The following is a 23,651-nucleotide window of genomic DNA, read 5'->3' as shown; positions in this document are numbered from 1 at the left end:
AGTAATATTCTAAACAGTGACTTTAAAGGTCCCGTTCTTCGTGATCCCATGTTTCAAACTTTAGTTAGTGTGTAATGTTGTTGTTAGAGTATAAATAATATCTGTAAAATTATAAAGCTCAAAGTTCAATGCCAAGCGAGATATTTTATTTAACAGAAGTCGCCTACAGCGAACGGCCGGTTTGGACTACATCCCTCTACTTCCTTCTTTAATGACGTCACTAGAACAGTTGTTTGACTAACTTCCGCCCACAGGAATACACAAAAAAAGGGGGCGTGGTCTTGTTGCGCTCCCACGGAGAAGAGGAAGAGTTGCGTTTGTAGAGTGTGTTTGTCGCCATGTCGTCGAGACGCTGTTATTTTCATCCCGGAGTCCAAGTCTACTCGATCCTCTTCATCAATGTTCTCCGGGTCTGATTCCGGCTCAAATTGATAGGGTAATATTAAAAGACATGTTTACAATAACACTGAGCGCATGCATCTCCACGTTATGGTAAGAGGCGCAACTTTCCGGGCAACGTGCGCTAAGCTGCTGTCGAATCACAACACAGGAACCGCTGGCACAATCAGAACTCGTTACGTATTTCTGAAGGAGGGACATCATAGAACAAGGAAGTCATCAGCCCGTTCATAGGACAGTGAAAACAGCGGTATACAGATAAGTAAGTTGTGTGAAAAAAAACTGTTTTTTTACACGCGAAACATGAACACATGTTATATTGCACACTGTAAACACAATCAAAGCTTCAAAAACACACGAAAAACGGGACCTTTAACTTCAAAGTCCAAGTGTGGCTTTCAGGTATTTTATCCACCACTGCCTCCGCGCACCCTGCTCACACAGACATCACACGTCATCAGCGTGTTTCATGCTATGCAGAGTTAGACAGACCTCAGCTTTACAATTCCTCCTGATCCAGAACAATGAGCTTATGCTGCGTTCACATCATAACTACTGTAATTTGGAAGAGATGGAAACCCGTGATTAGTGGTCGACCGATATTGTTTTTTTGATTGCCGATATCTTAGAGAGCACGATGGCCGATATAAAGCCGATATTTTTATTATATACTTTATATTTATTTTAATCAATATTTTATACATTTTAAATAAATTAGAAAACAAATCTTTAAATAAACATGCTAATACTTTAGATGGCAACTTCTTGAATCTGCAATCCTATTACAGTATTTTTCACAAATAAAGTAATTGTTTAAAAATATATGAATATGTGAATAAAAAGGAAGTAAACAATGTAACATTGCACTCAGTAATCTGGTAATATTGTGTGCACTGGTAATCATATCTTTTCAAATAAAGACAAGGTAACGCTAATATTACATACAGCACACAGTGAAAACGATATGAATATGACACAGTGGGCAACTGGATATAGCACAGCATATTTTAAAATGAAGGATTTAAAGTTTTTCGATCGCGTCTCCTGTGAAGCTGATCTTCTGTTTGCATTCACTCACTTTGCACAGAACGACCGTCGCTCGCAGTAACACGTTTATGCAGGCTACAAATGCACACTTCACAAGATATCACAGCTTGGATTCCATTAAATCTGCAAGGTTTGTGAAATTAAATGTTTATTACAAGTAACATGCATAACCTATTCAGATTACTTTTTTGATGTTACAAGTAAAGTAATGTGTTACAAGTAACATGCATTACGTAATCAGATTTGTTTTAATGTTACGAGTAATGTATTGTAACATGCATTGCCTAATCAGATTACTTTTTGATCTAACAAGTAATTAACTACAAGTAATGTGCATTACCTAATCAGATTACTTTTTGATGTAACGAGTAAAGAAACGCATTACAAGTAACATGCATTACGTAATCAGAATACTTTTTGATGTTATAAGTAAAAAAACGCATTACAATAACGTGCATTACGAAATCAGATTACTTTTTGATCTAACAAGTAATGCATTACAAGTGTCATACATTATGTAATCACATGACTTTTTTCGATGTCAATGAAAATTACATTCTAATAATACAAATACATTTATTTACAGTAAAAAAAGTCACTGCAGATTAAGTTAAGTTTTAAATTTCAAAAACAATATTCACATTATAATTATGAATTGTAGCTGAAATATAGCCATTGATGCATGACGTCCACTACAGTGGACATGTGATTAATCAGAGTTTTCTCTCAATCTAAAATCAAAACTTGGAAAATTTAACTGTGATATGACTCATTAGATATTGCTTGATGTTGCAATATTTTTTTTTACCTACAAGAGTCTCCTAGGATGGAAGGAATGGGTGGATATTCCGGAGCAACTTTGCATGTCTGACTGACCCTTGGCCATCTTGGTTTGGAGGGGGAAAAAAATCGAAACACAACGGCTTGCAATTTATAGGATGATGCACCAGGGTCCAATGAAGAGGTTGATGTGATGTGATGGACTTTGCCATAAAAACCTGTGCAAATTCAAGAAAATGCGTTTTTAATAGTTGTCCACTGTAGTGACCACTATGCGTGAAAGGGTTAAACATAAAACAAAAGAGAAGCAGATAAGTGAGAAGTCCGTAGAAACAACTCATTCACGTCTGTCAGCTGCCGTGCTGCTGCTACTCTCATTCACTGAACAAGGTAGACGATGCAGAGAGAGGTGTGACGGCAGGGAGAAAGCAAGATCTCTCGCTCGCAGGACTGTGCTGGCAACATTTGGAGGTTACTGAGGTTTGTCGAAAAAGTCGCTAGATTTGTCGCTAGTCGCTTTTTTGAAAATATGTCACTAAAGGGGTCTGAAAAGTCGCTAAAAATAGCGACAAAGGCGCTAAGTTGGCAACACTGGGCGCTGCCGTTCTCTTCTCAGCGCCACCCGTCAAAAAAAAAATCTGGTGTGCCGTCAAATTAAAAGTCCCGATTCCAACACATCGGCCAATCAGAAAAACGTATCGGCCGATGCCGATATTTTAAAAGTGCCAAATATCGGCAGTGGCGATATATCGGTCGACCACTACCCGTGATGTTATACTCTGAGTGGTTTGTGACTCAGATTTATGCATTTTACTATCAAAGCTGAAATTAATCTGCAGCAGTCAGGTGGTACAGATCAGTGCTCTTTAAATTGTTTTTTGTTCATTATTAGTGTAATGTTATGTGCTTTGAGACATGAGGTAGTTTAATGCCGTCTCTCATGACACTTTTGTTAGCTCCCTGCTGTACGCACTCGTGTTTTGGAGGAGGTGTGGCTTTGGAGAGCGCTATGAAGGGAGGGTGGGATCTTATGCTTTTAAAGCTAACTCGCTATTGCTAGCCTCTCCAAAAATTGCCTACCCTACCTTTAATGTAGTTAATTAGTTCATCACACCTGTCCTGTTTCTATGTTAATTATTTCTGTATGTATAAGCCTTCAGTTCATTCTGTTGTTTGTTCTGCAATTTCTTTAGTTGGTTGTATTTTCTCCTGAGCTTGCCTGAGTCCTATAGCTCAAACAGTAGAGCGTTGGCGCTTTCAACGCCAAGGTCATGGGTTTGATTCCCAGGGAAAGCAAGAACTGATAAGGATTTAAAATGTGTACCTTGAAATGCAGTATAAGTTGCTTTGGATAAAACCGTCTGCCAAATGTAAATGTAATGTAACCCACCCCGGAGCCTGAGCCCAAGGACATGTCTGACTAGGTGCACAAGCTGGCAACAAGGTGCCCGCCCCCAAGGGAGTTTTGGGGATTATTCACATGATTCTACCTTTCCTGCTGGTTCCACCCAGCCCTGAGTCTCCTGTTTCCCCACTGGTTCTGCCCAGCTCCGAGTTTCCTGTTTTCCCACTGGTCCCACCCAGCTCAGAAGTTACTATATCCCTGTTGGTTCTGCCCAGCTCAAAGTTTCCTGTATTCAGCGTTTCCTGTATCCCCGCTGGTTCCGCTCAGCTCACATTTCACTGCGTCCCCGCAGGTTCCGCCCAGCTCAAAATATACAGAGATCTCTCCCAGCCTCCCTCTCCCACCTCCTCTACCAAACTCGGCTTTTCCAGTCCCCAGCTCTGCTTAGGCATGAGGATCCGCCTCCAACCATGAGCACCGAACTCCACCTCGGTTCTCCGACCCATTGGCTTCGCCTTGGCTCCATGCTCCCACATATCCACTGTGGCCCGTCATCCCAACAGTTCTGCCGTACTCCCACGTCTCCTTATATCCACCTTGGTAAGGCATCTACACCTCTGTTGCAGCGGCTCCACAGCGGTATTCCGGATCCCAGCCACCGCCTCGGTCCCATGAGCCATCAGCTCCATCTTGGTCCTCCACACCTGCAGTGTCACCCTGGCTCCGTGTCTCCTCGGCTCTGTCTGGGTTTTCACCACGGCCTGCTCTGTCGCAGGAGATTACATCCCTGGTCCCTCATCCGAGGTCTCCACCATGGCTCGCCCCTCCTGCGACTCAGCCATGGAACATCTAGCTGGCTGTGGCCTAGCTCCCTCTGCTCCTGGCTCCTCTCTCCTTCCACTTCCCCATTGACTGTTTTTCCTGCCCCTGACTGTTTTCGTCCCATTCCTGTTCCTCGTCCTCCTCTGAAACCACCGCCCTCACTCCTCTAATATACAGGCACTTGTAACTGCTACTTGGTACGACCTTCATTTTTGGCCCCTTTTATCAAACAAGTGTTGCCATCTAGAGACCCTTCCTCTCCATATATATATATACACACACACACACACATCAGTTGAGATGCCTGTGATTTATGATACCCTCGAGTTCCTTTTTTTTTTATGTGCTTGAGTGAGCGTGTCAGAAGAGTGAGATTTCATGTTTTCAGGTCCCAGTGGAACTCTGTCCAAGAGCTTTTCCACAATCCACAATCTTTCTGTTGTTTGACTTCTGTTCTTCCTTAGAACACCCTGATGGGGAAATGAGTGTTCAAAAGAAGGAATATTATATAACCTGGATGCTTCTTCTGGTCTGAAGCGTATGCTTTGGAAAGTTACTTTAAAATTATAATTGCTGATGAAATATCAGGTTTAGGTTTCCATTTTTTACAAATATAGTAAAAATCCAGTGAGATTGTTTTATGAACAAGGAGTCCTACTACAACAGAGGTCTGATCTTACCTTCATCGATTCAGTCTGGGATTATATGAAAAAACTGTAGCAGCTTCTCCAAGACGCTTAGAACAGTCTCAATGTCTATTCCATACTGACTTGGTCTGGGCTGCTTGTTCATACACAAATATCACTGGATTATTACAATATTTGGATTGTTTTGAAATCTAAAACTGATACTTCCTATTGGCAAGACTTTTGCACACTACGATATATACACATTAAGGGCCCTATCTTGCACCCAGTGCAATTGACTTTGTACACCGCATGTATCATTCCTATTTTGCACCCGGCGCACAGCGGACTTTTCCCTTCACAGACGCACGTCTGTAAATTAGGGAATGAACTTGCGCTCCCGGGGGTGGTTCAGCGAAAAGAGGAGGCATGTTCCGGCGCAAACGTTCCCTGTTACTATTTTGCAGTTTCAGAAAACAATTCCGCCACAGACTAGGAAAATCCTAGTCTAAAGTCAGTGGCGCGTTATTCAGATGCTATTTTAAGGGCGCATGCTTGGCCATAATGTAGCGTGTGCACAACGCGCATACACTTTGCTTCTCTCATCTACACAGACGCAGCAGTTCCCATTTTTGCAAACCATACATAATTACAAGGAAACATATTACCACACGAGGGAAATCATTGTGGTGTCCATGAAGATGTGAAAAAATAGGCTTATAAATCTAGCTTACACATTTACCCAAATTATTCAGGCTAATTGTAGTAATGACGGATCAAACCTGTTTGACCAATAGTGGCAAGACACATAGGTATATAAGGACACCTGACAAAGTGTATTTTACAGCCCTGACGAGAACGTCGGTCTCCTCGGCTGTGAAACGCTCCAAATCCGCCATTATAATAGCAAACCGCCATGGAACAAGCACGCCTGCTTTTAAAGGGAATGTGAGATGATGCTCTGATTGGTTTATTGCACATTACACCCAAACCACACCTATGAGTAATGTAGCTACTTCAGACCAACCCATTTTAGATTTGCGTCGAGATCCGCCCACAAAGTTACTTGCGTTTCCCGTAAAATAGGGCCCTATGAGTTACCAATAATAGTTTTCAAATGCTTAAGTGAAATGTGATGATAGTTTGCTACATATATGATGGGCATGACAGCAGCGTTTATGGTTTAGGTGAACTAACATATGCATCCAGCTTCTGTCAACATACGGTGTGGGTTCTAGCTCTGGCAGCAGATCTGATATATACTTCAAATTACGAAAAGGTCACATGCCTTCCAGGTCAGTGTGCTTGGGTATACAGTGGAAGAGGAAATTGTGTCCACTGTGTCATTTCACTGCAAAAATGAATGATGAGGCCAAAATGACACTTCAATTTCCTCTATGGTTTTTCATCCAATTAGTAACACACAATCAAATGTCAGGTGAGAGGAAATAGGCAAAAGATGAACATGACATGGGCCGGACATGAACACACATCTCCCATATGAGCACTACAGCTTGAAATGCTAGACTGCAGCTCTGACAAGTGCCATAAATCATAGATTGTCTATAAACTTATTACACACAGTGACCCTCATTCTTTAGATGATTTGGCCTGTCTTCATCGCTGCGGGTCTGCTGTAGGTATGCAGCATTATTAGCCAGGACAGATGTCTCCCTCACACCCAACCCAGCCTAGCACATAATCATTTCACGCTCTACAACGCAAAGCAGGAGAACAACTAGGGGAAATAATTACCTCACTGTCTTGTTTTATACAAAGCCGCTGTTTAACAGGCTAAGTGGAAAAAAAATCTTCAAAATCAAGCTACCACATAAAGGCCCTGGTTTACTAAAGGTTTGTGTGGATAAAAAAACATGTGCAAACTTCATAGCACGCTGATTAACAAAGAGTCTGCTGGGGACTGCGTCTTTTGAAATGCAGTAAAAATCTTGTCAGTTTTTGTGGTTGTTCCTTAATACATTTTTGGTAAAATTTTACAATAAGGTTTCATTTGTTAACATTAGTTAACATGAACTACCAATGAACAATACTTCTACAACATTTATAATTATAGCTAATGTTAATGCAGCATTTACTAATACATTAGATCAAACGTTGTATCTGTTAGTTAATGTGAAATAACATGAACATGAACATTTGTATTAACTAAAACAAATAAATGCTGCAATATACTGCTTATTGTTATTTCATGTTAATGCATTAACTGTTAACTTAACTGAATTTTCTTTTGGCATTTCCCTGTCTTTGCACTTGTGTTAAACTTGTTAGATTAATTTCATGGTACGTCCAAATGGTGCTGATTGTATTATGTTTAAAAGAGCTGCATTTAGGTTCAAAAGTTTCTTGTTGTGAGCCATCCGTTTGTTACAGTTTCCTTATGTTTAGCGATTTAAGGAGGCAAGCATTGACTGAAATGAAAATAAAAACAGAAGGCAAAAGCAAAACAGAGGAGCAACCTTTTTTCTAGAATGTATAGAATATAATGCTTTCGTTTGTTCGCTTGGATGATTTAGTGTCTTTCATTTTTGTGTACTAATTGGAACAAGCTATTATACTCACTGTCCAATCATAGGGGTAATTGCTGTCTTTGAAGGCACTATCAGGCACTGATTTCATGGATCTGATGACTCATTAATCTGCTCACCGTCTACAATTTATCTGATGAGGACACACCATCTATTAATACTGTTCACAGCTGTTTTGACTGAGTCATACAGGGTGGCTACATGACCGTCTTGGCCCATCAGCAGGGAGGGGGTAAATTATGCCCCTGGTGGCACAGAAGCAGGGACACAGTGGACAGCAAGGACCAAACTCTTCCTCCCACATATGGGTGGGTGGTAGTTAATGTCAAAGTATTTATGTCTGCATATAGGATTAAACTCTGGCATCAAACGTCTTTCAAAACAAACATGACTAGTAATTTTAACGTGGAACAATAGTATACTGATTACTGGTGTTATCTGGACCAAGAAATTTACGTATATTTGACAACTTCAGGGCTTTTGTGAAAACTACAGATTATACTTCCACATTGTTGTATCCCTTGCCACAGACAGTTTGATTGACAGAGGGTAATTAAAGGTAGGGTAGGCAATTTCGATAGCAAGCTAGCTTTAAAAGCATAGATCCCTCCCTTCAGAGCGCTCTACAAAGCCACACCTCCTCCAAAACACATCATGAAAATTACATCATGTCTCAAAGCACATAACATTACAATAATGATGAACATAAACAACTTAAAGATCGCTGACTTGTATCACCTGACTGCTGCAGATTCATTTCGATGTTGATAGTGTTGGCATAGAAACTCATATATTTGAGTCTGAGGACGTGAACCACTCTGAGTATAACATCACGGGAAGACCATAGCCTTTTTTCTCTGTTTTCTCTAGTCAGGTAGCACTGGTTTAAATAATAATAAAAAAATCGCTTTTACTATAAGGCAGCCAAGTTTTATTGAAAGCCCATTTTGCCAGCAGTGAAGTACCCCTTTAAGAACATATTAAATGGAATTGAAAATAAAATTGTACTTTTACTTTGTTCCTGTTTTTAGAATCATCTGTACTGCTGGTTTACAACAAGTTGGTTTAGGTTATTGTTTAGGTGATTGTTCAAATGACCTGTCTGGGTAGAACTTAGAGAGCCTTAGCTAAATTAGTCAGCTTGAGGTGGTTAATATTGTTTTTATTTTATTTTATATTATATTCAGTTGCTAGGTAATTCTCAAATTATGGGGGGAAAACATTAAAAAGTATCTCCATAAAAGGGCACCATATCCATATTATGTTTAATTTCTTTCCCCAGGTTAAACGTTATTGCTAGGTTTAACATTTGTCCCTTTACTTAATGTCATTCATTGGTGTTCTCAATGTTCAAAACAAGTTATTTGAAAATAGATTAAAGGTCAAAGCTGGATCCTCTGAAAATATTCAGAGGAAGAAGACGCTTTTTAAAATGCAAACATGTTATTCTAATAACATTTGTAATGTCTGATCACACTGGACAAAATATTGTTGTCCCACTGCTAACAACCTGATTCAGTAATGAGGAATGCCTTTTTAAAAGACCACATACAAATAATGTATGTGTATGTGTATGTATGTATGTATGTATGTATTTATGTATTTATTTATTTATTTATGTATTTATTTATTTATTTATTTATTTATTTATACAGCAGTTATCTCTGGTTCTCCAATCTGATTTGCTGAAAGCCGTGCGATATTCCCCCAGTATCAGCACTCTAACCGTTTCACTTTCACCGCATATTATTTTTATAAAAATTGTTCGGTTCATAGCTTAACATTTCCAATACCAATTTGCTTTTAAACTATAGGGCACAAGATAGATGTATCCTCCATTTGGTATTTGCATAAATCTTGCCTTTCCCTCCCAGATTGGCTACAAAACACTGAATGTTTGTGACAAGCAGCCAAGACTCTCTGGTAATGAGTACAGGAGCAGAACAAGGCTATTGTTAAGGACTGATGGATGGCCCTTGAAGACGACATCAAATTTACATGATGGATTAGTGCAGGGAGTGATTGAGAATGACACTTCAGGATGTGGCTAAAGGAGCTGAATTTACAATAACAGGATGTATTTATAGCATATTTTGTCTGCCTTTTTTGTGCACAAATGCACTTTCATCCATGGAGTCAAGAATAATGATAGGCGATCATAGCAATGGTCTGATATAGATTTTTTTTTTTCTTGTATCACCCTGGTACTTTTGCATACAGATTGAAGAGGAAGATTGAAAGAAGAGACTAGAAGGAGATTGGTGAAAAATGAATGAAAAAATGCTATTTCAGTATTTGTAATGTGTAGAATGTAAAGTGCTGTAGTGCTTTGAGCTTTGAGGCTGCAGGACAGACTTTGATTACATGGTATTAAATCCATTTCTGTCCAACAAGAAATCGATGGTGTGAGAAAGTGTTGTAAGTATACTGACCCTGATATTAGGGCTGCACGATTATGACAAATCATAATTGCAGATTATTCCCTTGAAATTGTAATTGCGATTATTAATTACAATTATCACAATTTACATTGAATATATATATTAATAATATATATTATAGGCATATTATAATACATGTTTACACAAAAAGTTACCCCCTTTACTTAACATACACATAAATTGTAAGAATATGACTAATAGGCTAAAGACTAGGCTACTAATAAATAAACATTAGGCCTATGCTAAAGCAATTAAATAGCAGTCCCAATCCCAAACTATTTTTTGTTAATACAATGTTGGTATGAGCCACCACAGTCATTAAAAAAAAAAAACACACAAAGTGAAAATAAAGTGGCATTTTGGGGTTAATATAGAAACGGCAGTTACCATTGGTGAATACACAATACTAACAAGAACTGTTAATGAAACATGGAAACTGCTCCTGGTGAATAGAATGAAAATCATACCTGCATGCAAATCCTTCTCAGCTAACACATGACGTACCAGTAACGTGACTTATTGGTATTTTACTTTTATTTCGTGACTTAACGTTACTATAATTTACAACGTTACGACGTTGCATGCTCGTGGTTTCTTTTGCACTTTATATACAGTGAAGCGATACACAGCACGCGCCGCCGCATTTGCGCGTGCAATTGAAGAGTGTGCGCTACGAGCATAGTAGCCTATAAGGATTGCTAATGTGACGTCATCATGACATATTCCCAGTGGTGAACGCAAAGCATTTTGGGAATCCGCGGCACAAACATAAGGCGCCAAACTTCATTGCATGGAGGGAAGAACGCAGTGTTCAAGATGCCTGCATTTTGTAGGATTATATTCTGTTTTTCACGCTAATTTTTCATTATTTTCATGCCAGAACACTTGCCTGCTATGCCAGCCTGGCCAAACATACCCATAATTCTTTGCGTTCTGAAGAGGTTGCCGCCCATTTGGTCACATGTCTTAGCGATCTCTATACCGGCTGACAGGACAAGAAAGTACGTTTTTCTGAGGTGAAATACTTTTTATTTCAGCGTACACTTACGTCACTGCCTGGTTGTTCCTATTGTGCTGGGGTTTCTGGAGTAGTCGTGATTCGCCTCTCATAACATTAACATGCTCTAAACGTACGCACGCAGAATGGATTTTCTTTTGTAATCGCGGTTTTGAACGATTACGTAATCGTGGCATCCGTAATTGTAATCGTGATTAGACATTTTATTAATTGTGCAGCCTGATATACCTGATATTGTGGTTGCACAGCACTATTTTCAATTCCATTCCTGGAGGGCCACAACCCAGAGAGTTGGTTCCAAACCTAATTTACCACATCAGAACCAGCTCAAGGGCTGCATCCAAAAGCACACATATACCTAGTATATATACATATATACACTATATAGGCCTAGTAGGCAACAAACAATACAGTATGTGTGACATAAGAAGTAGCCTATGTCTGAATTTACTGTAGCCTACTCATAAAAGGCAGAAAGTACCGGACGACCTACTTCTGGCGAAATTCTTTAGCGTGTATAAGATGGACACATTACCATCCCATGAGGCTACGGGAGAGGATTTGTGAATGGCAGTGATACAGCTGACGCTGGTAGGTCACATGATAATGACAACATGGCGAATGTAGTATGTCCGGATTACCTTCATACTATATAGAACATACTCTTTTAGCGATTGCGAAGTAATACTTATTCAAAATAAGTAATTACTCAAGAGAGTATGCCATTTTGGAAGCAGTCATCGTCTTCAGTATTACTTGCAGGTGTGATTAGGCTTGAAACTAAACTCTGCAGGTCATGGCCCTCTAGGAATGGAAATGAATAGCCCTGACCTAAGCTTTCCTTTAAGATTTTTGGCCTTTCATTTTGTATTTTCATTTCAGATTTTTTCATAGTTTCAAGAGGATGTCAAGCAACCTATTCATTTTGTCAAACTTGGCATCTATCTCATTTGGCTAGCTTCTGCCATATGAATTTGCACCAAAATACAATAGAGTTTGAACACAGTCGTTGAAGTCAGCAACAAAACATATGGGGAAACGTTTTGCTTTAACTATGAGCAATTAAATAGCTACCGCATCATTCAGCAAATAGTGTAACAAAGTGTATAGAAGATGTTTTCACAGGCATTAAAGCCTGAACTTGACCTGTTCGAGCGAGACCCTGACCTGAGCACTTTTTTTTTTTTAATGAGTTGTAAAAATGAAATACTTTTACACTGTTCAGGTAGCAGACCTCTAGTGTATATGGCTGTGCAATTTTATATTGTGCGGAAGTAGACCATAAGAAATCTTCAACACCTTTTTAGCTGTGAAAAGCACACATATGTGAAACACACACAACTCCTATCCTCCTCTCTCAGGGTTTCCTAAGCATGCATGCGTGGAAAGTGTTAATGTCTTGCACATCACCCTGCCCTTCACCTCTCTCCAAACACCTTACAAATGTGTTACTAATCACAAAATCAATCTCATAGGGAGCTCTTTGGCTCCTCCGACATAATATCATTTGTTATCAACCCATTTACTTTTACGCTGTGGTTTTGTATCATGACTGCATGTTACTCAAAACAATCAATAATTGTAATCTGCATATGTGTCCACTACAGATCATGGGATATGCAACTGTGGAAAGTGTTTCTGTGATGAAGGCTGGTTTGGGGAATCCTGTCAGTACCAGGAGCAATGTTCCCTCTCCAGCAAAACCAGTAAAGACCTCTGCCGCAATGCCCAGGGTGTAGTTTGCTCCAATGCAGGTAAGATATTTGATGTTTTGTATTGCATGAGGGCGTAAAGATAATAGAACTAAAGGTCAAGATATATGGCGTGCAGTTGTCCAAACATTCTTTCTGGGTGGCCTAGAAAATAACAGCCTGCTTGTATTTCACACCTTGCCCCAAACCCTGTACTTAACCCTTACACTGACCTGAACATTAACTTTTGTTGATGTGTCTGTATGTTGTTAACTGGGGACCCAGCTGGTTTGCAGATATTTGTCACCATGTCAGGGCGTGTGTACATGAAAGTGCTGTGCATCAGGATTGATTTTCAAAATGTAATACGTTTATTTATTCCGAGATACGTCGAAATTTTTTTTCTCAACTGATCAACATAAAATGTATTATTGTATTAGCTATGCTGTGTTTATGATAACATGTTTATGGGTACTGAAAAATAAAAATAAGAAAAAGAATAATTAAAAATAAACTTACAGAATTCTCAGTTTAATTCTGAATAGCATGCAATTCTATGGTGTTTATAGCCTTAGGTCGGGTGTTGTTGTGTGAGTCTGTGAGTGTCTTCATATGTAGAAGTGTGGTTGATGAGTGACAGCATGAAATCTGTGGATTTTGACATCGATGTATCTTCTGGCGGACAGGCACCTGTAAATGCGGCAGCTGCATGTGCCATAATCCTGATGGGAAGGGCCTGATCAGCGGACGCTACTGCGAGTGTGATGACAGCGAGTGTTTGGATGAAGACTCTGGAGAAGTGTGTGGAGGTATGACCACAGTGTGACCAGTGCTTCTAGATTCATCTACAGCGGTCCCAAAAAAAATATTTGGACACATTTGTATTAATTTTATTGTATTAGATAACACTGTATTAAATCAAGTGGCACCTGCTTTGTTTTCCTTACTCATTTCAACTTACAGAAGTATGTTGTAGTTAAATTGTAGATGATCAATAGCATGGTTTTAATGAAATGAAACCCTCATTTACATGATGCCTTTGCTATACCTGCATGTTGTCTACAAAGATGAGATATTTTTTTAAAATCTAAAAACTCTGAAACGGAATTTCTCTCTTCCCTCTCCCTGTTCGTGGTTGCAGGCCATGGAAAGTGTTACTGTGGAAACTGTTACTGCTCGGCTGGTTGGCATGGAGATAAATGTGAATTCCAGTGTGACATCAGCCCATGGGAGAGTAAGCGGAGATGCACATCTCCAGATGGCAAGATCTGCAGCAACAGAGGTCTGTCTTTGTGCAAGCATTTACCTTACTCGGACATAACCAATGTTTCCCATCACCCTTTAACTAATAATAAATGAATTAAGGTTATCCTTAATGCTACTGCTGGGGCATCTAAATCAAATTATAATTTTATTTGATTGGTTTCCACACACAATCTGTAACAAAATATGCCTAATTGTCCTATATCTGCTGTATACAGCATAAGTAATTTCACCCGATAAGCACAAATGAGAGTGGGACAATGTATTCTCCATTAAGATACATCAGGCTGCCAAAAAAGCTTTGGCTCTCATATTGCCGGTGAACCTCCAGGGAGCTTCTCTGAAATTGATTACAGCAAAAGGGTGAAGTGGTACACAGTATAAACTCAACCTCACATCTGAACCACTGTCTGTGGTTAAGTAATCTGCCCACAAATCATATCCACTCATCACAAGCAACCACGCTGGTTTTCTGCATCAAAAGGTGGGCACACACAGCATTTGTTTCTAAAAACAACAGCATTTTAGCAGCAGTTACACTTTCCAATAGAACAAATACAATCTCTTAATGCCTTTGGCATTCTTATCCATAAATTTGACCACATGTGTATTTTCATCAGCAGTATTGTGTTCTGTTTGAAGGGAAAGCCCTCGGTCTCTAACAGGAATTAGGATACTTTTGCTCCAAAAAAAGTGCATTTGTTTGTTCCAGTGCACATGGTGAAAGATATCCATTATTTTTTCCACTTTTAAGCTATCCATCCTCATTTTCCCTATTTTATATTCTGTTTATACCCTTCAATTATACGTTCTGCCCTGTGAATGGCAGGTCTCAGTGGATCGCTGCTATTGTGTGAAATGACAGCTTCTTTTAGTCATTCAACCTCTCAATGCATGAAATAGCTTGCCCTTCACTTTGAAATACACCCATGCAAAGTTATATGCTACATTTAATAACCTTTTCAGTAAAAAAAAGTATAAATGAAGCAAAATGCTTTTGCTATCGCAAGCTATACTTTTAAAATCAGACTCATGAATTACCCTATTTAGGACAACATGTGCAAAAATCTTATTGGCAGAGTCTCTTAAATCTGATTCTGGCAAGTATAGGATGCCAAAAAGAGGCCTAAAAAGGTTTCCCTTGTTAACCACAGTTCTGCAGAATTTTAAATCAGTTCAAGGGGTCAAATGGCAGATGCAGGCAGACCAGCATGTGAAGAGTTGTTATATTCACTAAATTCCAGAGAGAAAGGTGGGGAAAAGGCCTGATATAAACTACCATTCAAAAGAGTGGGGTCGGTAAGATTTCTATAAAGAAAAAATCTTATGTTCACCAAGGCTGCATTTAGAAAAAATATAGGAAAAACAGTAGTATTGTGAAAAATTATTACAACAGATTTCTTTTTTAATACATTTAAAATGTAATTTATTCCTGTGATGGCAATTATAAACATTTTAGCAGCCATTACTCCAGTCTTCAGTGCCACATGATCCTCCAGAAATCATTCTTATATGCTTATATTTGGAGCTCTAGATACATTCTGTAGTTGGTTAATATTTTTGTGGAAATGGTGATCATTTATTTTTCTTTGATGTATATAGGCTACAGTTCAAATGAATAGCATTTATTTCAAACTGAAATCTTTTGTAACATTATAAATGTCTTTACCGTCACTTTTGATCAATTTAACGTGTTCTTGCTGAATTAATTTATTTTATAAAAAAAGGACTGAACCAGAACGCATATCCAATATTGACCAATGTGGTCAATTTAATTACGGATTTAAAACTATATAATATTGGCTGATAACCGATATTGTATGCATCCCTGATTGTTTTATAGTTTCTGCCTTCTCTTAATGGACTCCCACTGACTCTTAGCCAAATGTAAACAAGCCTAACCAAGTTAGTGATAAGGTTATGGAAGAGTAGGCTACTATCACTGTATTTGCTTTATTTCATTGTAGGTTCTTACAGTAAGCAACAATATACTTTTACATGCATGACTAATAATAAAGCTCATGCCATTCATTTAAGCATTCACCGAAGGTTGCATAAAGCAAATCAAGCGCAATGAAAGTAAGGTCTATATTCATGAGAAAATGCGAATGATGGCAGCAACAGTGGTCTAGCCTCCTGCTCTCAGGACGCCAGCTGGCTCGGTTCCCATGGTGCTTTCTCCACACAGATAAGAGAAAACAGGATTTCCAGTTGTGCTGCAACTGGTCTGGCTAGGATTCATCAGAGTTGAGGTGTTTCCCGCAGCTCTGTTGCCATGACTGTCGCCCCAGCAATAGATTAGCTGGAACTTGGAGTAAGCATCCTCATCAATCCTTGCCATGCATGGTCCCTTTATTGTCAGCTGGGCTCTGGAGGATTTGGCCCCCAGGAGAAATTTGGCTTTCCTTTTCAACATCACTTCAATTATAGTGCTGTGCAGCTAACTGTTTCACTGAGCTCTAATCCCTCTAACACAGACAAAACAGTTTGAACCCATATTCCAACGAAACGGCCTTACCTGGCACAGACCTCTTTTTCATGTCTTGGTTTTCTGTTTTAGGGTACATTTACACGACAACGATTTGCTTAAACCAGAGACGTTTTCCCTTTTTTCAGAGTTCCGCGTATAGACGACACCATTGTCAAAACGATCCCCATTCACACGAATCTGCGAAAACTACTAAAAACGCTGTATTCTGCTGCCAGGCCATTAGATGGCAATGAAACACTATAAACTGAACACGTAATACGCATGTGTATGAGTGTTCGTGGTTGTTATGTAAGGGAACAACCTCCGCTTCGCGTCGGGGTCCTGATCAGCCTTTCGGGGTTGTATTCGCTATAACAACCGCCTCGCTCTACATTATCCCGCTTATTACTTGGCTACCTACCAAATAAATCAATAATTTGACACAAAATATTGATTTAAAAAGGAGTTTATTGATTTAAAAATGATTGTATTGCTTCCGCTAAAGAAAATAGTCCGTTCCGTCTCTACGGATAGAATCCTGCGTCCATAGCAACGCTCTGTTTTTCATGGCAACGGTGTGTTATCCTTAGCAGCGGTCTGTTATCAAGAAATAACAGACTGCATTCTACATTAGAATTCAACCAAGAATATAATAATATTATATAAATTATGTCCTTCGTCGTTTGCTTCATTACAGCAACAGCATTATATAATAATATTATATAAATTATCTCCTTCGTCGCTTGCTTCATTACAGCCACCGGCCGTGACAGAAATATAGTTCAAAAGTGATTTTTTCTTTGAAAGAAAGTAATACTATTAATGTCAGCATTGGTTGCGTAAAAAATAAATAAAGAGCTGGATCTAATCGCATGCAGTGAAACTTTAAACAAACTCAAAACAATACTTCTTAGGAACACAGGAATCGAAGAGAACGCGATCAGAACAACTGTCACATAAAGGCGAGATCAAACAATGAACAGAATAAACAAGGCTTAAATAGACAGACGAACCAATCAGAGAACTGAGACAGCTGAGACAACTTAATCAAACAATGAGTAAACAAGGAAACTAACTAGGGAAACGACTGAAGAATAAGGGGCTGTTTACACTACACCGTTTTTAACTAAAAACGTAAAACTTGTTATGCAGTTTGGCCGTTTCTTTAAACAACAACAGCGTTTTGCGTGCCTGAAAACGCAAAGTTTTTGAAAACGGGTTTCAACGTGCACGTTTTTGAAAACGGTCTGCGTGAATCACGTGCGTATTGCGTGTTCAGTCTATTGTGTTTCATCGCCATCTAATGGCCTGGCAGCAGAATACAGCGTTTTTAGTCATTTTCGTGGATCCATGTGAATGGGGATCGTTTTGACAATGGTGTCATCTGTACGCTCTGAAAAAAGGAAAAACGTCTACGTTTTAAGTATATCGTTGTCGTGTAAACGGACCCTAAGACAGAACTAAAACATAATACAAAACCCAGCCAAACAGAACACAATCTCAGAATACCCGTTACAATCAATGATCAAGTCCACATTCAATTTATCAAAAGTGACAGCAAAGACATTTATAATGTTACAAAAGATTTGAAATGCTGTTCTTTTGAACTTTCTATTCCTCAAACAATTCTGAAAAATATTAAACAGCACAACCGGTTTCAACATTGATCAAAATAAGACATGTTTCTTTATGTTTTTAATTAGAAATGTTGACTTGAGAAAAGCTTGTTTGAAAGATTTGAAAAAGAAAAAAAGTTTTAAAAAAGTGAAATAAATATTGCATTAGTTGTGATAGATTTTTGAGCTCCTATAAACGGTTATATGAACATTTCAAGAGTCACACCTGTTAGTAAATATGATTGTCAATGTTTGACTGCATGAATGACTGTCAGTGGTTGACTATGTGAATATAATAGAAAATACTTTACTATTATTTCACCCTGTCTTTGTAGGCACATGTGTCTGTGGCGAGTGCACCTGCTATGACGTGGATCCCTCAGGAGACTGGGGTGACATCCATGGAGACACCTGCGAGTGTGACGAGAGAAGTTGCCATGCCATGTACGACAGATACTCGGATGATTTCTGTTCAGGTGAAGCACTAGTTTCTTAATTTCTGTCAAACTTCTCGTTCTTATTATCATATTTGTGTTGTATATATTAAATGTGTATCCCACATGTCACTCTGGCAGTGTGTTTCCAAAGAAAAGAGGTTGAAATGTTCAGTTTTGGCTTCATCAAACCCCCTCAAAAGGAAATGGTTCACATTCCAAAATCCAGCAGTGAAAATACTGACGTTGCTGAAAAAGAGGACAGGGTGGAACTGTTTGATATCCGTTCACTCCACCTATCTGTGATCTTGCATAAACACAGGCCACATGGATTATCCTGAGTTGAAGAACAACAGATGCAGTTCAGAAACATTTCAACATCTGTTTTAATGCTTGAGGAATGACTCTGCGGCCATATGCGAGGGTCGCTTCAATCTTATGTTTGCCTCAGAGGGGTGTGTAGTGTACACAATTCATTTTTACATTCATGGTCAGCCAGACCTGTGAGCTGTGCCCTTTAACTTCAAATACATAAACCGACACACATACACCACCGATGTATAATCTTTGCCTGTATCTAGGACACCTTCAGGTAGAGCTTCAGTCGATCGTTCATCCATTAAAGGACTCTAAATCCTGCTATGTGTCTGTTTGAAGGTCACGGCCAGTGTAACTGTGGCAGGTGTGACTGCAAGGAAGGCTGGGCTGGAAAGAAATGTGATCATCCTCTCTCCTGTTCGCTGTCTGTGGAAGCCAGTCAGAAGAAGTGTCGGGGAACCTCCAGCCTGCCTTGCTTTGGCAGAGGTAATTAAGTCTAGTGTCTATTCATCTGTGCCAAAGCGGGTTCTGTCAGCAGCGTTTCACAGATCCGAGGTGTTAAATTTGTTGGTCGCATGGTAGGCCGGAGGACTCTTAAAGGTGAAGTGTGTAATTTTCGGCTCTCCTGATTAGTCACTCTGACATGGCATGATGCAAAGCTTGAGCGGAAAGATCAATGCTAAAATTAGCAATACCGTCAATTAGCATGCCAGTCTTAATAGACTGTTTTGAATTAAACATGTTGTTACATACATAATGTTGTGGCTGTGTGCGTCATTCTTCAAGGCCTGCAGTTTAATTGGAAACTGTGTTTCAGCAATGATTATAAGAAACCAAACATCTTAATGCTAATCTCAGAAATAATACAAATACTCAAAACAGATGCAAACAATGGATTTTGATAGAGCTGTGTGAGTCATTGATTTTTACTTCTTTGGATAAATTGTTTGATTTATTTCAGATTATTACATTTCAAAACATTTGGCTATGGTAAACCACACTTTAAAAAAAGTTATTTGTACTTGATCTGACCCTTAAAATGACTTTTGTTAGTGTAGCCTAATGTACTGTAGTCAGGTTCATTCAGTCACATTAAATATTCATTTTTGACCAGCATATTTCGATGTTACCACATGAAATGCAATGTTAGTTTACCTGAAAAAAATAAAATAAAAATTATATACAGTTACAGTAATTGGGGTTACAATAAAAAGATTCTGCTACTGTTGGAGACCCCATATTAATTTAATATGGTTTTATAGTAGTAACATGATTTGTAGTAACAGTGGCATTTGGCAGGCATCTTACAATTCTAACACATTTAATATCACAAATTGCCACAATCATCTGAATTACAGTCTCATATGAATATGTGGTTACAATGGTACTTTTTGTAATGGGTATTGTGAACTTATAGTTTGCTTTAGGTGGTAGTGTCTACTTGTCTTTGCATGAGTCTTTTCAGAAAGAAAAAATAAGTCAGAGTAGATGAATCAGAACTAGCGTGATTGTTCTGAGACAATGCTATTTCCATAGTTCCCCCTGCATAAGAAAGTGAAGGGCGATAATAATAGTCCTGTTTCACTGAGTGAGGTGATAATTTAACTTTAATGGAGCCTGCGTTCTGTGCACTTGTTTTTTTAAAGGACTTCCACCCCTGTGCTCTTTTTTTATACTCTAGCGACATAGAGCAGATAATATAACTTGACTCATTTTAAAAGTAAAAAAATTAAATGGCTTTTGCTGTTATGGTTGGGTTGAAAAAGAGTACGTATAATTCAGTACACAAGCTATTTGTTTTATAGTGCTACAGTAAATACTGAAAGCTAGACTTGTTTTAGACAATGTCAATGATGATTACATCCAGCGTACCTAAGAAATACAAATGTAAAAAATGCAGTCTGGAAGAATCAGATACATAGTAGCTTTTGTGCTTCATCCCTCAAGGCTTTAGCTCGGCATGTTCTCTCTCTGAAGCACCTGAAATAACACTGAATCTGGCAGCAAGTCTTGCGGTGAAACTTCGAAACAAGTCTTTAAGTGAACCAGATGCATTGTATTGTTCTGGTCTTTAGAGGAACATAGAGAGTATGATGTAAATTCTGTCTCTGTAATAAAAAAGAAATGATTAAATTGTAACAATGTCACTAAAATTAATTAGCCTAGCTTGAATTCTTTCAGCTGTACCTTTAAAACATCTAAAATCTGCTTCAACCAAATGGTGTGTTAAATTGTGCACAAGCGCAATAATTAATTGGCAGGAAAATAAAAATGAAAGATTTCCTGGAAGGAAGCCAGTTATTTATTTAATTTATTGCAGCACTGACTGAAGTCAATTTTATAAGGTATACCACTATGTAGGCTATTCTGATTAACCCTATAAAGCCTGCTGTATTATATGTGATGCCCACATTTCTACATTTCTAAAAGATTTCTTCAAAAAAAATCTCCTTTCAGGTTGTGGCACACATGTCTTTTTACTGTAAAATTGTTATATTGTTTTGTAAAACTAGATAAACACTTACTGGACTGAAGCAACTTTGGTTTGCTTGATTATCCTTAAATCACATTTTTACTGCAGCTTTTACTGCAGCTTTTGAGGAACATTTATTTGTACATCTCTCAATAATAATTGTATTGCATTACTGTATATGTTTTACCCCACGCAATTAAAACTACAGAGCTTTGTTTATAAAAATGAATAATTCAAACATCATCTTACTAAGATGTATTATTGGGAGTTATAGAGTGACAACTGATATTTAAATGCATTTTTTATAAGTAGTCTGTTATAATTTTATAGAGATCACATTGATTTACATTACATGCGATCAGAATTTCATCATACTTTTTGGCCATTTAAATATCAGCAACTGAACCAAATTGCATATTTCGAGTATGAGCTCCATATTGTCACTATATCATAGCCAAAAACGAGCCTGATATATAAAATATGTTTCTCAACAAAAACACATATATAAACCTTTTTAGATTAAAATCTTGATTTTAAAAAATATATATATTTTGTCTAAAGGTGCAATAAACTCGTCAACTTCAAATAAAAAAAAATATAAAAAATCGAACTTATTTCATATGTCAGACTTTACAGGATTAAATACTAGTATATATATTATAATTATTCTTGATTTAATTATTAATAATCAAGTATTTGTATTATATTATACATAAAAATAAAGTGTATAAATCATTAATATTTCTTTATATAGACCAGTGCCTGATTCTTTTTTTAAAGGGCTTTTAAAAGTATGAAATGGATTTTTTTTCTTCCACACAGCTCAAGATTGTTGCTAATGAAGAGCTTGGAACTGTGGCAGAAACTGTGTTTCCCCTGTGAAACTGTCTTTATGTTGAAGTGGTACTGCCGTTCTGTGACTTTACTTTATTAATTCAGCATCAATAATCCATATATTCACCGTCCCTTCGTACAGTGAGCAAGTGCTTTGAGACGTAGCCAGCAAATGATGATTTATACATCTGTTTACATAGAATTTCACCCATGATTGGAGCTATAGGTCTGCTTGCTGCATCCATTATCCTGACAGCAGGTAATAATCAAGGTTTCCTCTGTTCTGAATTCCATTCCCACAATTAAGAAGGCCTGTCATCCTGGCTGAATCAATTCAACATTTACACAGTGACATGGAGAAGCCCCATATGAGGGATTCCCATGCCACATGGCAGTTTGCTTGGGATTCATGAAGTCTCCGACTAAAAATAGATATCTTGATGTTTTAAATCGGGCTTGTGCTTGCCTCATTTAGTTTTTCCTAGTTAAGAATGATGGCCATCATCACTGCCAGTGACTTGGACACAGAGAAAGTAGGATTCAGTAGAAAAGCTTGTAAATGGTTTTGAGAGGAAACAAAGAGCCAGTTTAGGCGGTGAAAATTGGGAAGATTTCACGTTCTCTTAAGCCTGGAATATCCTCCAGGAAACACCTGTTCTGAGAGTGTTTCTGCTGAGGCTGGAAAACCAATTTCAACTGTAGAGAAGTTGATTCTTTTGTGAATTTGTCAGCAGTTCCATTGTATATGATCTTTAGGTCTAACATTTGGCATTTCAATGATATCTGAAAGATATTTACTGTATGGTTGTATATCCCGCCATTTGAGAAGCAACAAATGAGTGATTGCACAGGTTTTTTTTTTTTTTTTTTCGCTTTTTTTTTTTTATGATAGCACGGAAGTTACTAAGTGTTGGTTTTTACACTATTCATTAGCTCACTAATGCACTCTATAGATTACCGTGCAGAGCCTGTATGCAAAGAATGCATCTTGATTAAACATGCACAGCAGCAATCATTCAACATTCCCAGCCATCTTACAGGAGAGGGAAAAGAGGCCTAATTTGCCACGCAGATGTTGACTGATATCCAGTGTGTTGTAGGAACTGCTTGGTGTGATGAGCGATCTTTAAAGCAAATCAGCAGAATTAGGGCTGATTGCAATCACTTCCTCTGAGTTTAATAATGGTGGCCTTCTCTGGTGCACAAGGACCAAGTGGTGCTCTGCATTGAGAAAGAATGTACTTTCTGAATGTGTCCAATTAGTATGGATATGCTTATTTATATTTATATGCATGCTGTTGAATTGTGGGTTGAACTTTCAAGTCAAGTAAAAAAATAAATGAATATAAATACATGACAAAAATACCTTATGCTATAGAAATGACATTTTCAAAACAAATATGTTATATAAGTGAATTATAGTTATTGGTTTATGAATGTGTTGCATGCAGAGTGCTGTGTCATTGTGGTGGTCCTTATGGCTGCTAGTGGGCAGCACCTGAAAAGTGGACTCGAGATGCCTTTAAAT

At 38.3% G+C, this 23,651-nt stretch overlaps 1 protein-coding gene across 1 annotated transcript in view; it reads left to right on the top strand.

Annotated features, from left to right (window-relative positions):
* Positions 1 to 23,651, top strand: part of itgbl1 (integrin, beta-like 1) — a 42,086-nt gene that overhangs the window by 4,396 nt on the left and 14,039 nt on the right. Inside the window, exons 3-7 of the mRNA XM_084421470.1 lie at positions 12,632 to 12,778; positions 13,402 to 13,524; positions 13,857 to 13,997; positions 18,400 to 18,540; positions 19,156 to 19,302. Coding sequence (XP_084277596.1) covers positions 12,632 to 12,778; positions 13,402 to 13,524; positions 13,857 to 13,997; positions 18,400 to 18,540; positions 19,156 to 19,302 — 699 coding nt within the window. The remainder of the gene's footprint in view (positions 1 to 12,631; positions 12,779 to 13,401; positions 13,525 to 13,856; positions 13,998 to 18,399; positions 18,541 to 19,155; positions 19,303 to 23,651) is intronic.

The sequence above is a fragment of the Rutilus rutilus genome (genome assembly GCF_951802725.1).
Source record: "Rutilus rutilus genome assembly, chromosome: 10".
NCBI lineage: Eukaryota > Metazoa > Chordata > Actinopteri > Cypriniformes > Leuciscidae > Rutilus > Rutilus rutilus.
Note: the sequence above shows the minus strand (reverse complement) of the source record. Positions and strands in the feature narration are given on the sequence as shown.